The 14,387-nt window shown below is 41.6% G+C and overlaps 1 protein-coding gene across 3 annotated transcripts in view; it reads left to right on the top strand.

Moving 5' to 3' along the window:
* ARHGEF6 (Rac/Cdc42 guanine nucleotide exchange factor 6) overlaps positions 1–10,048 on the top strand; it is a 210,417-nt gene extending 200,369 nt beyond the window's left edge. For all 3 annotated transcript variants that reach the window (XM_075323761.1, XM_075323760.1, XM_075323762.1), the window contains 3 exons: positions 2,013–2,112; positions 3,981–4,035; positions 8,824–10,048. In XM_075323761.1, coding sequence (XP_075179876.1) covers positions 2,013–2,112; positions 3,981–4,035; positions 8,824–8,946 — 278 coding nt within the window. In that variant the 3' untranslated portion in view covers positions 8,947–10,048. The remainder of the gene's footprint in view (positions 1–2,012; positions 2,113–3,980; positions 4,036–8,823) is intronic.
* Positions 10,049–14,387: the final 4,339 nt, after the last annotated feature.

The following is a 14,387-nucleotide window of genomic DNA, read 5'->3' as shown; positions in this document are numbered from 1 at the left end:
AATCACCTCTTTAAGAGCTGCAGCCACCACAAGTAAGATCTTGTATACAGCATTCCAGAATACTATATATGAGCCCAGGCATTTCTGTATAAAACACCTTTTATTATACTCATCTAGGGGGCGGTCCAGTCCAATGGGTGTTGCTGCTCTCGGTCCAGTGCCTCCTCCATCATGTGGGTTCGCTGTCCTCCTTCCCAGCCCCGTGTACACGGTGCGTCCTGCATCGTTCACACAGAGGACTCCATTGTGCTCCTGCTCAGGCGCGTTTATACAGAGCAGCAACATCCATCGGACCAGATCGCCCCCTAGGAGAGTATGATAAAGGTCTTTTTTACGTTATACAGATCGGCCTGGGCTAGTATATACAGTATTCTAGAATGCCGTATATAAGGGCTCACTGGTGGTGGCCGCAGCTTACAGGGGACAAACCTGGTGACAGGTTCCCTTTAATGAAATCTTCACTTGTTCGCTGGACTCCATCTTTTTCCTTTTTTCCTGCCAAAAGATGCAGAAATGGTGCAAAAAATTCTACAACCAAATACTGCAATGTGTGCAAAACGTTTTGTGATGTTTCCTAGTAGGATTAAATTATACAAAGTAAAATAAAACAAATATTAGGAAAAAAAATGCATAAAATAAACCCCAAAACCTACAAAATTAGAGTTGGTTTTGCTGCATCTACCCTGATCTACTGTGTACTTGACAATTAACAAAATAAAAAAACTCTAAATTAGCATTTTTTTAAGTAGTCAAAAAGACTTATCTACTCAAAAATGGTACCAATGAAGATTGCAAGTCGTTTTGCAGAATTGTTCCTTTGGTCCTTAATGTAAAGTCTAAAAAAAAAAGTTTTCTTGGGCAAAATGCCAAAAGTTTGTATAGTTTTATTTATTTTTTAATCACCTAAATTATGGTATAAAGGCACGAAGAGCCATTTCACTTTTTTTAATTGTAAAGAGCCTGAAAACAAACAAAACCCAGCAAATGCAATGTTGCAAAAATGATCATTTGTGCGAATAACAGCTCGAAGGTAAGACATTTTAAGGGTTAAGGCAGAGATTGTTTCTAAATCTGTCACAGATTGTAATCTTGTTGTTTCCTGTGTGTGCTACAAAAGAAGAATATCTCTAAATCAATCGTTCTTTTGCCACAAAAATGTTTCTTTTACAATGTAAGGTGCGTGCATAGGTGCAGAAACACATTCTTCTGAAAGTGTAAAGGGTGGTTTACACGCTGCGACATCGCTAACAATATATCGTCGGGGTCACGTCGTTAGTGACGCACATCCGGCGCCGTTAGCGATATCGTTGTGTGTGACACCAAGGAGCGACGATCAACGAGCGCAAAAACGTGAAAAATCGTTGTTTGTTGACACATCGCTCCTTTTCAAAATATCATTGGTGGTGCATGCCGCTGGTTGTTCATCGTTCCTGTGGCGTCACACTTCGTTATGTATGACACTACAGGAACGACGACCATCTCCTTACCTGCGTCCACCGGCAATGAGGAAGGAAGGAGGTGGGCGGCATGTTCCGGCCGCTCATCTCCGCCCCTCCTCTGCTATTGGGCGGCCGCTTAGTGACGCCGCAGTGACGTCACTATGACGCCGAACGCACCTCCCCCTTGAGGGAGGGATTGCTCGGCGGTCACAGTGACGTCGCTATCAAGTTATGTGAGTGTGACGCTGCCGTAGCGATAATATTCACCACGGTAGCAATCACCAAATGTCACACGAGCGACGGGGGCGGGTGCTATCACGCACGACATCGGTAGCTGTCGCTAGCGATGTCGTAGCGTGTAAAGCACCCTTAAGTGTAGGCTCTATTACAATATTATGCTGTTTGACTAGCAGAGTCTTTGTAAAGTATTTCCACCACAAAAATGCAGAACTGTGCGGCAGGCTGACTACTTCACTTCATTCACAATATTTAATAATGGACTGGAAATTAGAGATGACTGAAGAATTTGTATAAGAATGTTTGGAAATGGCAATTCCACTTGTTGTGTTACAGGTACCCGCAAAGATTCGGCGCCACAGGTCATGTTACTTGAGGATGAAAATCTGATCATTGATGACATGAAAAGCAATGGACAAACGGCTCCAGAAGAAAAGTAAGTGATCCTTTACCCGGATAACATTGGAAACACATAGTCCCTGATTCATCAAACAGTTTTCACCGGAATTCTGCCATAAACAGTGTGAAATGTAGCAAAAAATGCTGTGGAACGCGTCTTTACAAGGTAATTTTGGAATTTTGGCATTTTTCAGTTCAGCTCTGCCAACTTTCTGAAAACTGGGTTGAACTTGGGCTCAAGGACTAAGGCCAAGTGCACTTGACAAATTCATTATTATTTACACCTCAAAAGTGGCATAAATGACAACAAAAGGGTTCTACAGTCTGTGATGGAAGAACTGTTGTTGCAGATCACGCATGACAGCTGAGGGATGCTCCAAATTCTTTAAAGGGAATCTGTTACCCTTTCCAATTTTTGTAGTTATTATTATGGCATACAAGAGGCTTAAAGGTGAAATTACTCATACCAGTATGCCTCCTGGATGATAGTTTGTTTGGCAAAAATCCTCTTTTATATCTTCTTTCTTCCAGGCTATGGGGCGTGCGCTGCCTGGAAAATAAGTCAGCCTCTGATCTTCATTATACAGAATTCCTCTTCCCCTTCTGTTCACTGGTTTCTCTGTAATGTCATGTGCGTGGCCGGAAATCTCACGCCTGCACATTCTGCCCGCAATCTCTCCCCTGCACTGTGAAGTAGCACTGACTCCCTGGCGCCTGCACACAGCAAAATTGAACCCTGTGCCCACAGAAAGGTGGAACGGTGCATGGAGGGACAGCAGGCATAATGCGCAGGCGCGAGGTTTCCGGCTGCGCACCCGACATTACAGGTACACCAGGGAAGAGGAATCCTGTATAATGAAGATTAGAGACCGGCTTATCTTCCGGGCAGCACACGCCCCATAGCCGGGAACATAGAAGATATAAAAGAGGATTTTTGCCAATGGATCCCTCATCTAGGAGGCAGACAGGTATTACTAATTTCTTCTGTATGCCACCTGTATGCCCATATTAATAACTAAAAAAAAAAAACGCAATAGGGTGACAAATTCCCTTTAAAGCACAACTCCATAAAAAAGGACATTTGTCTCTTAGGAATCAAAATCAATAAACCAGGTCATAAAACTTATTTTTTATGCCTTCGGACCAAACGAGCAATCAACAGGAAGTGAGGGCAGCCGCTGCTCTCCCTTTCTGTTAAGTCAGTGCTGATTGGACGTGGGGCCACGTAAGCCCTGACACCGTGAACCCGAACACCGGTACAGAAGGTGAGTATAGGCTTTATTATTTTACCTGGCGGAAACGTGGAATGAGAAGGAGTTGTCCTAGTAGTGGAGAACCCCATTAATGATAATGACAACACAGAATCTCTACAAGATCTGACATTTTCATAAATGTCTGGAATAATCATGGCTTATGCATGGATGAGTGCTCAGGTTAATATTCACAAATAAAAAAAATAAAATAAAATGGGACATTTCTCTGCTACATTGTGAGAACTACGTGTAGTCTGCTCGCATTTTAACATTTTTTTTTAAATATTTATGGAAGAATCATTTTACAAACATGGGACTTGCCTTGAAGTTGTCTGCCCTTTTCATACCAGTGTCGGCCTCTGCCTGATTAATGGACTCCTCACCGTTGTTTAGATTTTTGTTTCATGCATTGTTTGGCCGAACAATTGAAGTTGTGAGAATGGCCATTACAAAGCTGTGTTATGTATCCAACACAATGGGCCTATTGAAGCGCTACACACAAAGATATTGGCTTTTGTGATTTGATATTGACGATTTGTTTATTAAAGCTTTTGTTCTGCAGTTGATGCCACGCAGACTTGCTTTTTAGGTTGCCAGATATATTGCCATTGGGTGCTTTTGATGTTTCTGACTCACAATTTTTGCCTTACAGGAGTCTTGTAGACACTGTCTATGCATTACGAGATGAAGTCAAAGAATTAAAACAGGTATTTATATCAGGGAAGAGGCAGCCTCAACAACCGAGTCATCTGTGTTTGTAAACATAGCATATATTAGAATCCAAGTTTGAGGATACAAACGATCATATCGTCTAATTACCCTGCATCCTATATTATTGGGTTTTGTTGTTTTTTTTTACACTATTGTGATTGTCATGTTTTTATCTATATTTGCAATAAAGTATTTGCATATTTTTTTATGTGAAAAACTTTTAGATTTTCCCAATTTTTTTTCACTTTTAAGGATCAGCACACACGGCGAGTAATACTGAGCAAGTGGAATGCGATAAAAAAAATCGCATTCCACTCCAACCAATATTACCCTATGCTCCCATGAGCAATTTTTTCTCAGCCCTAATCGGATTGAGAAAACAGTTGCAGCATGCTGCGGGTGTAATGCGATCCAGTTTCACTCGCACCCATACAAGTCTATGGGGGCGAGAGAAACATTGCATTGCTCTCGCGTTACACCGGTGTAACGCGAGAGCAATGCGATTCTCGCATCACCCAGTAACGGAAGAGATAGGGAGATAAATCCCGCCCTCCCCTCCGCAGCGCTGGCCCTCCCTCCACAACTGTGGTCTGATTGCAAGATCGGACAACATTCGCTTTACACTCGCATGACACTCGACTCCCGCTGTACTGCAAGCGTGAGCTGAGTGTCATGCAAGGACTCGCACTATGGCATCTAATGGGCCTTTTCACATGACCTTTTTTTTTCTTTGTACTGATCATCTGTAAAAATAAACTGGAGACCTTCTGAACTTTGATCCATGTTGCAGATCAGACCCACTGTTGGAAGCCAATAGCTGCATGAAAAAGAAAAAGTCAGATGTTCTCCTTTTCTCTTTAATATCCTAAATGTACAAATGAAAAAATTGAAGCAACAAATGGACCCAAACTGGATGCAGCAAACTGAAAAAAATGGACCTTTTTTCATAGCAGATAAAATAAAAACTTATGTGTGAAACTGACCCTATCTGATTCCAGAGATATCCATTAGGTGTTTGCAAGTCTAACCCCATTCACGATCGATGACATATATTTACGTCATCGGTCATTTCCTTGCCTTTTATCTGATCAGCTAACATGTACAGTACAGACCAAGAGTTTGGACAAATAAGAAAGCCGCGGAGACAACATCACGTGTTTCTCAATGCTGCCAGAAAACTAGCCAGGTCTTTCACCGGGAAGGAACAACCACGGGAAGGGCAGTCTCCAGTCAAGGAGACCACCTATACCATTTTGTGGATGGATACCATGTTTGGTATAGGTGGTCTCCTTGACTGGAGACTGTCCTTCCCATGGTTGTTCCTTCCCGGTGAAAGACCTGGCTAGTTTTCTGGCAGCGTTGAGAAACACGTGATGGTGTCTCCGCGGCTTTCTTATTTGCATATTATCCAGGGGGCATTGCTCTAGAATCACTGCGTTGAGAAACACGTGATGGTATCTCCGCAGTGGATATGTTGATCTCCCTAAGGTCAACAATGCTTGCTCAAGAGTTTGGACACACCTTCTCTTTTAAAGAGTTTTCTTTATTTTCATGACTCTGAAAATTGTAGATTCACATTGAAGGCATCAAAACTATGAATTAACACATGAGGAATGAAATACTTAACAAAAAAGTGTGAAACAACTGAAAATGTCTTATATTCTAGGTTCTTCAAAGTAGCCACCTTTTGCTTTGATTACTGCTTTGCACACTCTTGGCATTCTCTTGATGAGCTTCAAGAGGTAGTCACCGGAAATGGTCTTCCAACAGTCTTGAAGGAGTTCCCAGAGATGCTTAGCACTTGTTGGCCCTTTTGCCTTCACTCTGCGGTCCAGCTTACCCCAAACCATCTCGATTGGGTTCAGGTCTGGTGACTGTGGAGGCCAGGTCATCTGGCGTACCACCCCATTACTCTCCTTCTTAGTAAAATAGCTCTTACACAGCCTGGAGGTGTGTTTGGGGTCAGTGTCCTATTGAAAAATAAATCATGGTCGAACTAAACGCAAACCGGATGGAATAGCACGCCGCTGCAAGATGCTGTGGTAGCCATGCTGGTTCAGTATGGCTTCAATTTTGAATAAATCCCCAACAGTGTCACCAGAAAAGCACCCCCACACCATCACACCTCCTCCTCCATGCTTCACGGTGGGAACCAGGCATGTAGAGTCCATCCGTTCACCTTTTCTGTGTAGCACAAAGACACGGTGGTTGGATCCAAAGATCTCAAATTTGGACTCATCAGACCAAAGCACAGATTTCCACTGGTCTAATGTCCATTCCTTGTGTTCTTTAGCCCAAACAAGTCTCTTCTGCTTGTTGCTTGTCCTTACCAGTGGTTTCCTAGCAGCTATTTTACCATGAAGGCCTACTGCACAAAGTCTCCTCTTAACAGTTATTTTAGAGATGTGTCTGCTGCTAGAACTCTGTGTGGCATTGACCTGGTCTCTAATCTGAGCTGCTTTTAGCTTGCGATTTCTGAGGCTCGTGACTTGGATAAACTTATCGTCTGCAGCAGAGGTGACTCTTGGTCTTCCTTTCCTGGGGCGGTCCTCATGTGAGACAGTTTCTTTGTAGCGTTTGATGGTTTTTGCCACTGCACTTGGGGACACTTTCAAAGTTTTCCCAATTTTTCGGACTGACTGACCTTCATTTCTTAAAGTAATGATGGCCACTCCTTTTTCTTTACTTAGCTGCTTTTTTCTTGCCATAATACAAATTCTAACAGTCTATTCAGTAGGACTATCAGCTGTGAATCCACCAGACTTCTGCATAACACAACTGATGGTCCCAACCCCATTGATAAGGCAAGAAATCCCACTTATTAAACCTGACAGGGCACACCTGTGAAGTGAAAAACATTTCCGGTGACTACTTCTTGAAGCTCAGCAAGAGAATGCCAAGAGTGTGCAAAGCAGTAATCAAAGCAGAAGATGGCTACTTTGAAGAACATATTTAAAAATCATTGCAACATAAAAAATAGCAGCCCACAGCTGCCCCAGAATTGTTGCATCCATTAGCTGCTCCAATCCTAGGGCTTTACCCGGTTCATCTAGATTGTCCTGGAGTGGTGGCAATTGGAGTAATATAAGGGGTTAATGATGACTGTGATTTGTCAAAAAATCAGAGCTGTCATCAAGCGCTGGATTAGTAATGGGTAGGGGTCTATGAGTCCCCCCCATTACTAACCCCTTAAGTCAAAAGAAACAAACACAAAACACAGAGAAAAATCCTTTATTTAAAAAATAAAACAAAAATCACCCTCTTTCTCCAGTTTATTAACCCCCAAAACACCCCTGGAGGGCCAACATAATCCACACGAGGTCACATGATGATCCCAGCTCTGCTGCATCCTGAGGTCACAGTGTGCTGTCACATTAGAAAACGTGACCGATCACTACACTATCAGGGACACACTGATGGAGACGCAGTTGTGAGAAGTGATGTCACTGAGGTCACCTGATGTCACAGATGGTGGTTCCCATGGTACCCCAGCTGAGACCTCAGGTGAACTGATCTTGAAGTGAACTCAGTAACGTCCATGCTGAATTACCGGATTAGGCTATGTTCGCACATTAAGTATCTAGTTGCCGAAATTTCTGCAGTGATCCTGCATCTCCTGGCAAAAAAGCACCAAAAACACGATGCGTTTTTGATGCATTTTCGGTGCATTTTTCTGCCAGGAGATGCAGATTTGGTCAGAAAGTGGTGACCTTGTTAAGGTACCTAGCTGGATCGCCAAGTGTTGAGGATCATGGTACATTAAAGCAACAGATGAAGTGGTGTGAAGTAGCCACCAATAGACTCTGGAGCAGAGGAATGTGGCGTTACCCTTCATCTGGCATCTGATGGACAAGTCTGGGTTTGACAAATGCAGGTGGTTTGTCTCTGAGTGCCATGGCGTGATTACAGCTGCACTCCCATTATACTGAGCTTCTAGTGATGACATATTCCCATTATTATTATTTATTATTATAGCACCATTTATTTAATGGCGCTTTTCAAGTGAAAAGGGTATACATAAAGACAAGTAGAACATTCATGAACATTTAAAAAAACAGACTGGTACAGGAGGAGAGGGGACCCTGCCCGCGAGAGCTCACAGTCTACAGGGAATGGGTGAGAACAGAACTGGTTGCGCAGTGGTGTGTTGGTCTGAGGCTTGTTGTAGGCTATCGGAAGAGGTGGGTCTTCAGGTTCCTTTTGAAGGTTTCCACGTTAGGTGAGAGTCTGATGTGTTGAGGTAAAGCGTTCCAGAGTATGGGAGTGAAATCTTGTATGCTATTGTGAGAAGAGGAAATAAGAGTAGAAAAGGAGATCTTGTGAGGATCTGAAGTTGCATACAGGTAGGCACCAGAGAATACGTCACAGATGTATGGAGGAGACAGGTTGTGGATGGGTTTGTATTTCATGGTTAGGGTTTTGAACTGGAGTCTTTGGACAATGGGAATCTTGTGAAAGGATTGGCAGAGAGGAGAGGCTGGGGAATAGTGAGGGCAGAGGTGGGTTAATCAGGCCGCAGAGTTTAGGATAGATTGGAGGGATGCAAGAGTGTTGGAATTGAGACCACAGAGTAGGAGGTTGCAGTAGTCAAAGCGGGAGATGATGAGGGCTTGCACTAGTGTTTTTGTTGATTCTTGGTTCAGGAATGCACGAATACACGTGCAGTCTTTGAAATGGGTCCTTTTGAAAAGGGTTACATATCTGAAGTCAGTAAAGTTATATGAACATGGATAGATGCCCGATATTGCTTACAAGACATATTTATTGTCTATTTGTCTTCACAGGAGAATAAAAGAATGAAGCAAAGTCTGGACGAAGAACAAAAGTCAAGAAAGGAATTGGAAAAATTGGTTCGCAAAATGTTGAAACAAGCTAGTGAGACGGCACGTGACGACCCCTCACATTAGTTCCCACTTATCTTTGTCATATCCTCAATCAGCAGTGACTTTTTTTTAACGACTTCATGTTAAGAACTTTCAAGGACTTGGAATAGTGAATATGAGCAGCCATATATCCCCTTCTCAGGATGTGAGAGAAGTAACAGGTTCATACATGGCCCCAATCCATTTGTACTTTCTGTGTACCTAGATCATGACCGAAGCAGCCATTTTATAAGGTGATATCTTTTAAGTGGCCTCTTAAAGGTATTGTATGGTTTTTGAAACAGGCACTCTGTGCTCCTGCACTGAGAAAAACTATATACTCACGTCTCATGCATGGGTTTTACTTGTATGTGAACACATGCGCACTCTATGTGGTCTTCCAATAGTTATACTGCACAGTGGGGGCCCAGAGAAAGTGCTTGTTTCAATAAACTTTATTTACAGTAAACTGAACAGGGTTATCACCAATGACATCAATGGGGACTAGATTGAAATGATTGATAGCTGGACTATTGGAATGGTTGGCCGCTCGGTGGCGGTAGTCTCACAGTCACATGTGATTTCGGCATTGGTTGGCATACATTAGGAATTGTCATTCAGAAATAGCAAAGGGGCTGTATGTTTGTTTTCTCATTGTAAGAGTCTACCTTCTTATAATTTGGTGGAAGAATAGCCATAACTAACAAAGAATTATAGATAAGCTGTGGAGCCACAATATGGCCTAATGGTAATATAAAAAAGAGTGGCAATAGGTCACACTATTTTTAGACATGTAGGCACATCTAGTAGACAAAGACACCGATTCATTAAGACTGGTGCCAGCCTAAAGAAAGAGAGTAAGAAGCCCTGAATTTATTAGGATGCGTGTGCCAATTTTAAACATTTTTTCCCCCCGTTATTGAAACTTCTGTCCCCCAGCTGTAGTTTGTTTTATGACGTTAACCTTGTTTACTCACCCTGCCCGGGTCTACTGCAGAGTATCTGATACTGCCTCGAGAACCTTTATTGGCTGCTGTCACGTCAACATCACTGCAGACAATCGGTGCCCTCAGTGGCTTGTACTGCCAAGCTCAGTGACTGGCTGTAGACAATAACTTCAGCACCAAATAAGACAAGTAAAGTTCATTAATGCTACAAAAAGTAACATTTTTATTCCAATTCGGCATCACCAAAAAAATCCAACTGACGTTTCGACCTAATCCAAGGTCTTTGTCAAGGATATCTGTGTAGAGGGAGCCAGACTGTGGAAATGTCCAATAGCGTTCAAGAGTAGCTCTAGATGGTTGTATGGCAGCATGTGCCGCAGGGGATCCACCCATATGTATGAAGCGCCAAGTCTGTGATTAGGTCAAAACGTCGGATTTGGATTTTTTTCTGTGGTGCCGAATCGGAATAAAAATGTCACTATTTGCAGCATTCATGAACTTAACTTGTCTTATTTGGTGCTAAGGTTATATTCTGTGACATTGAGGACTCAGTCCTTTAACACTAGAAGTCTCAGAAATTTCAAGCTCCCCCCTGAAGTCCCAAAAGAGGGTCAAATGAAATACAATAAACTGAATAGAACTAACTAGAAACTAAATGGCTAAACTCAATAGAAAACAACAACCTCCTGTGGTGCGTCAGTAATGGCCTAAATTACAGAACAAAAGACGGTGATTGTAGGATGTTAGCTAAAATCCTTCAGGTCATTCGACCCGTCTCTGGGTTCCAAAGGTAGAAATGTTAAATGACCCCTCTCTGGGACTTCTAGTGTTAATCGACCACAATACTATACTTGCAGTGTGCCAGCTTTTTTTCTGTATTTGGCTGCAGACAATAACCGCTATCGGGAGCAACGTCGGAGACTAAATGCTTGACCGAAGCACAGTGATTAAAGCACAGTTTCTTTGTTTGCTTTTAAACAAAACTGAAGTCAGGGATGAAAGGTTTTTTTTTAAACCAGAAAACACCGTTAATTATTTTTTTTGCATTTTTCGACTGCAGTGCGCCACCACCAGATAGGTAGACCAGCCAACTGCCGGTGTAAATTTCTGCGTCAATTCTCATATATTTGTTGGGCGCGCTTGACCATGCCCGTCCTGCCAGAACACTGCCCATGTTTTTAAAAAGTGAGCACAGCTCGTCAAGTCTGGCAAAAATTGCAAAATGTTGGGACAACTTACAATTTCAAACAGTATTATGGCAGAATTCAGGTAAAAATTGCTTGATTAATCCGTCCCCGAGTTTACAGTGTGTATAACATACTCCCGTTATTCTCTTCCCCAATGCACAGTAGGCATGCAACGGGGTACGCTCAGCGTGTAGCCAGAATAAATTAAGGAATTTATTGACTTCCTTCCCTATATTGAAAGCACTTGAAGAAATATTTTGTTATTTATACTTTTGTCAAAAGTGCAATATTGTCTCCCTCCACAAGTCATATGTTAATGATACCCACCATAATTTGGAATGATGGGTCTCGTCTATTTGAAAACGGCCTTAGACAAAGCCTGGGGGTGATTCCCGTTACACACAGATCACATTTTACATTTTGTGACTCATTGTGAAAATGGCAACACAGATTCAGGTGGATTGTAGGGGAAGCTCCTCCATTTCTGCACTTTTTTCCTATACATTTGACTCTTGTATTATGTAGGAGTTTAAGCTTTGCATCCTTTAATGGCAGGCTGTGCCTGTAACCATGACTTCTTGTTTTACTATCCTAAAAAAGGGGCCTTTAAAACAGGAAATTTAATTTTGTGCCTAGCAAAGGTTTAATAATTGGGGGGATGGGGGGGGAGACAGTTAATTGTGGGGAGGTTGAGGGACGATTATAGTGGCTCTATACAAGAACAACAAGTGGCTTCTGATTGGGGAGGGACAGTTTATCTTAATTTTTTTTATATTTGAATTATTTTTAATTTTCCTAAATCTATCCATAAACAGACATGGCTGAAAGTGTTGGCAACTTTGAATTTGTTTCAAAAAGTGACGTATTTCTCCCAGAAAATTATTGCAATTACACGTTTTTTTTTACACACGTTTATTTCCTTTGTGTGTATTGAAAAAAAACAACAGATAAAAAGGACAAATTGGACATCATTTCACACAAAACTGGGCTGGGCAAAATTGGCAGCCTCAAGTTAATATTAGGTCGCATACCCTTTGGAATAAATAACTACAATCAATCACTTTCTATAACCATCCACAAGCTTCTTACTCTTCTCAACTAGAATTTTGGACTCTTCTTTTGCAAACTGCTCCAGGTCTCTCATATTTGAAGGCATCTTCTTCCTACAGCAATTTTAAGATCTCTCAACAGGTGTTCAATGGGATTTAGACCCGGACTTATTGCTGCCCCTTCTAAACTCTCCAGTGCTTTATTTCCATCCATTTCTGTTGATTTCTTGAAGTGTTTTTGGGGTCATTTTCCTGCTAGAAGACCCATGGCCTAGGACACAAACCCAGCTTTCTGACACTGGGCACTACATTGCAACCCAAAATCCTTTCGGAATATTCAGATTTCATGATGCCTTACACAATATCAAGGCACCTAGTGCCAAAGGCAGCAAAATACCCCCAAAACGTTCGAGAACCTCCACCATATTTGACTGTAGGTCCTGTGTTCTTTTCTTTATAGACCTCATTCCATTTTCAGTCAACAGTAGAATGAAGTCCTTTACCAAAAAGCTCCACCTTGGTCTCATGTGTCTACAAGATGCTTTCCCAGAAGGATTTTGGCTAACTCACATACATTTTGGAAAACTGCAGTCTAGTTTGTTTATATATCGGTGTCCTCCTGAGTCTCCTGCCATACCGTTTCATTTCATTCAAATGTCAACAGATAGTTTTTATTTACACTGATGCACCCTGAGGCTCTAGTATAGCTTGAATTTCTTTAAAATCAGATTGGGGCTGCATGTCCATCATTCAGACTATCCTGCATTGAAACCTTTTATAAATATTTTTTTCTCCCGTCCATGTCCAAGAAGATTATCTACAGTGCCATGGATTGTGAACTTCTTAATTATATTGCACACCATGAACAAAGGAACATCAAGATCTCTGGAGGTTGACTTATTATCTTGAGACTGTTGATATTTTTCAACCACTTTGGTTCTGAAGTCCTCAGACAGTTCTCTTCTCCATGCTTGGTGTAACACACACAGATACAGTGACATGTAAAAGTTTGTGCACCCCTGGTCAAAATTAGTGTTATTGTGAACAGTTAAGCAAGTTGAAGATGAAATGATCTCTAAATGGCATAAAGTTAAAGATCACACATTTCCTTTGCATTTTAAGCAAAAAAAAAAATGTATTTTCATCTTTTACATTTTAAAAATTACAAAAAGGAAAATGGGCCGATGCAAAAGTTTGGGCACCCTTGGAGATTTGTGTGCTCAGATAACTTTGACCAAGATTTCAGACCTTATTTAGCCTGTTAGGGTTATAGCTTGTTCACTATCATCATTAGGAAATGCCAGGTGATGCGAATTTCATAGCTTTATAAAAACCAAGCCTCCTTTAACCTTGTGCCAAAAAAACAGCAGCCATGGCTTCTTCTAAGCAGCTGCCTAGCACCCTGAAAATGAAAATGGTGGAAGGCCACAAAGCAGGAAAAAGCTATAAGAAGATAGCAAAGTGTTTTCAAGTTGCCCTTTCCTGAGTTTGAAATGTAATTAAGAAATGTCAGTTATGAGGAAGAGTAGAGGTCAAGATAAGATCTGGAAAACCAAGCAAAATATCTGTGAGAGCTGCTCGTAGGATTGCTAGAGAGACAAATCAGAACCCCTGATTGACTGCATAAGACCTTCAGGAAGATTTAGCAGACTCTGGAGTTGTGGTACATTGTTCTACTGTTCAGAGACATCTGCACAAATATGGCCTTCATGGAAGAGTCCTCAGAAGAAAACCTCTCCTGCATTTTTACCATAAAATTCAGCGTCAGAAGTATGCAAAATAACATCTAAAGACGATGATGTATTTTGGAAACAAGTCCTGTGAAGCGATGAGGTTAAAAAAGAACTCTTTGGCCACAATGATTGATGTGGAGAAAAAAGGACACAGAATTTCAAGAAAAGAGTATCTCATCAACCATTAACCATGGGGGTGGATCAATCATGTGGTGGGGTTCTGCTGCAGCCAATGGAATGGAAAACATTTTACGGGTAGAAAAAAGAATGGATTCAATGAAATTTTCAACTAATTCTTGATGCAAACATAACGCTATATGTAAAAAACCTGAAGTTGAAAAGAGGATGGCTTCCACAAATGGATATTATCCTAAACACATGTGACAATCCATAATAGACGACCTCAAAAGATGCAAGCTGAAGGTTTTACAATGGCCCCTGATCTGAACATCATTGAAAATCTGTGGCTAAACCTCAAAAGAGCAGTGCATGCAAGACGACTCAGGAATCTCACAGAACTGGAAGACTTTTCCAAGTAAGAATATATATATTCCCCTAAAATATATAGGA

The sequence above is a fragment of the Anomaloglossus baeobatrachus genome, chromosome 9 (assembly GCF_048569485.1).
Source record: "Anomaloglossus baeobatrachus isolate aAnoBae1 chromosome 9, aAnoBae1.hap1, whole genome shotgun sequence".
NCBI lineage: Eukaryota > Metazoa > Chordata > Amphibia > Anura > Aromobatidae > Anomaloglossus > Anomaloglossus baeobatrachus.
Note: the sequence above shows the minus strand (reverse complement) of the source record. Positions and strands in the feature narration are given on the sequence as shown.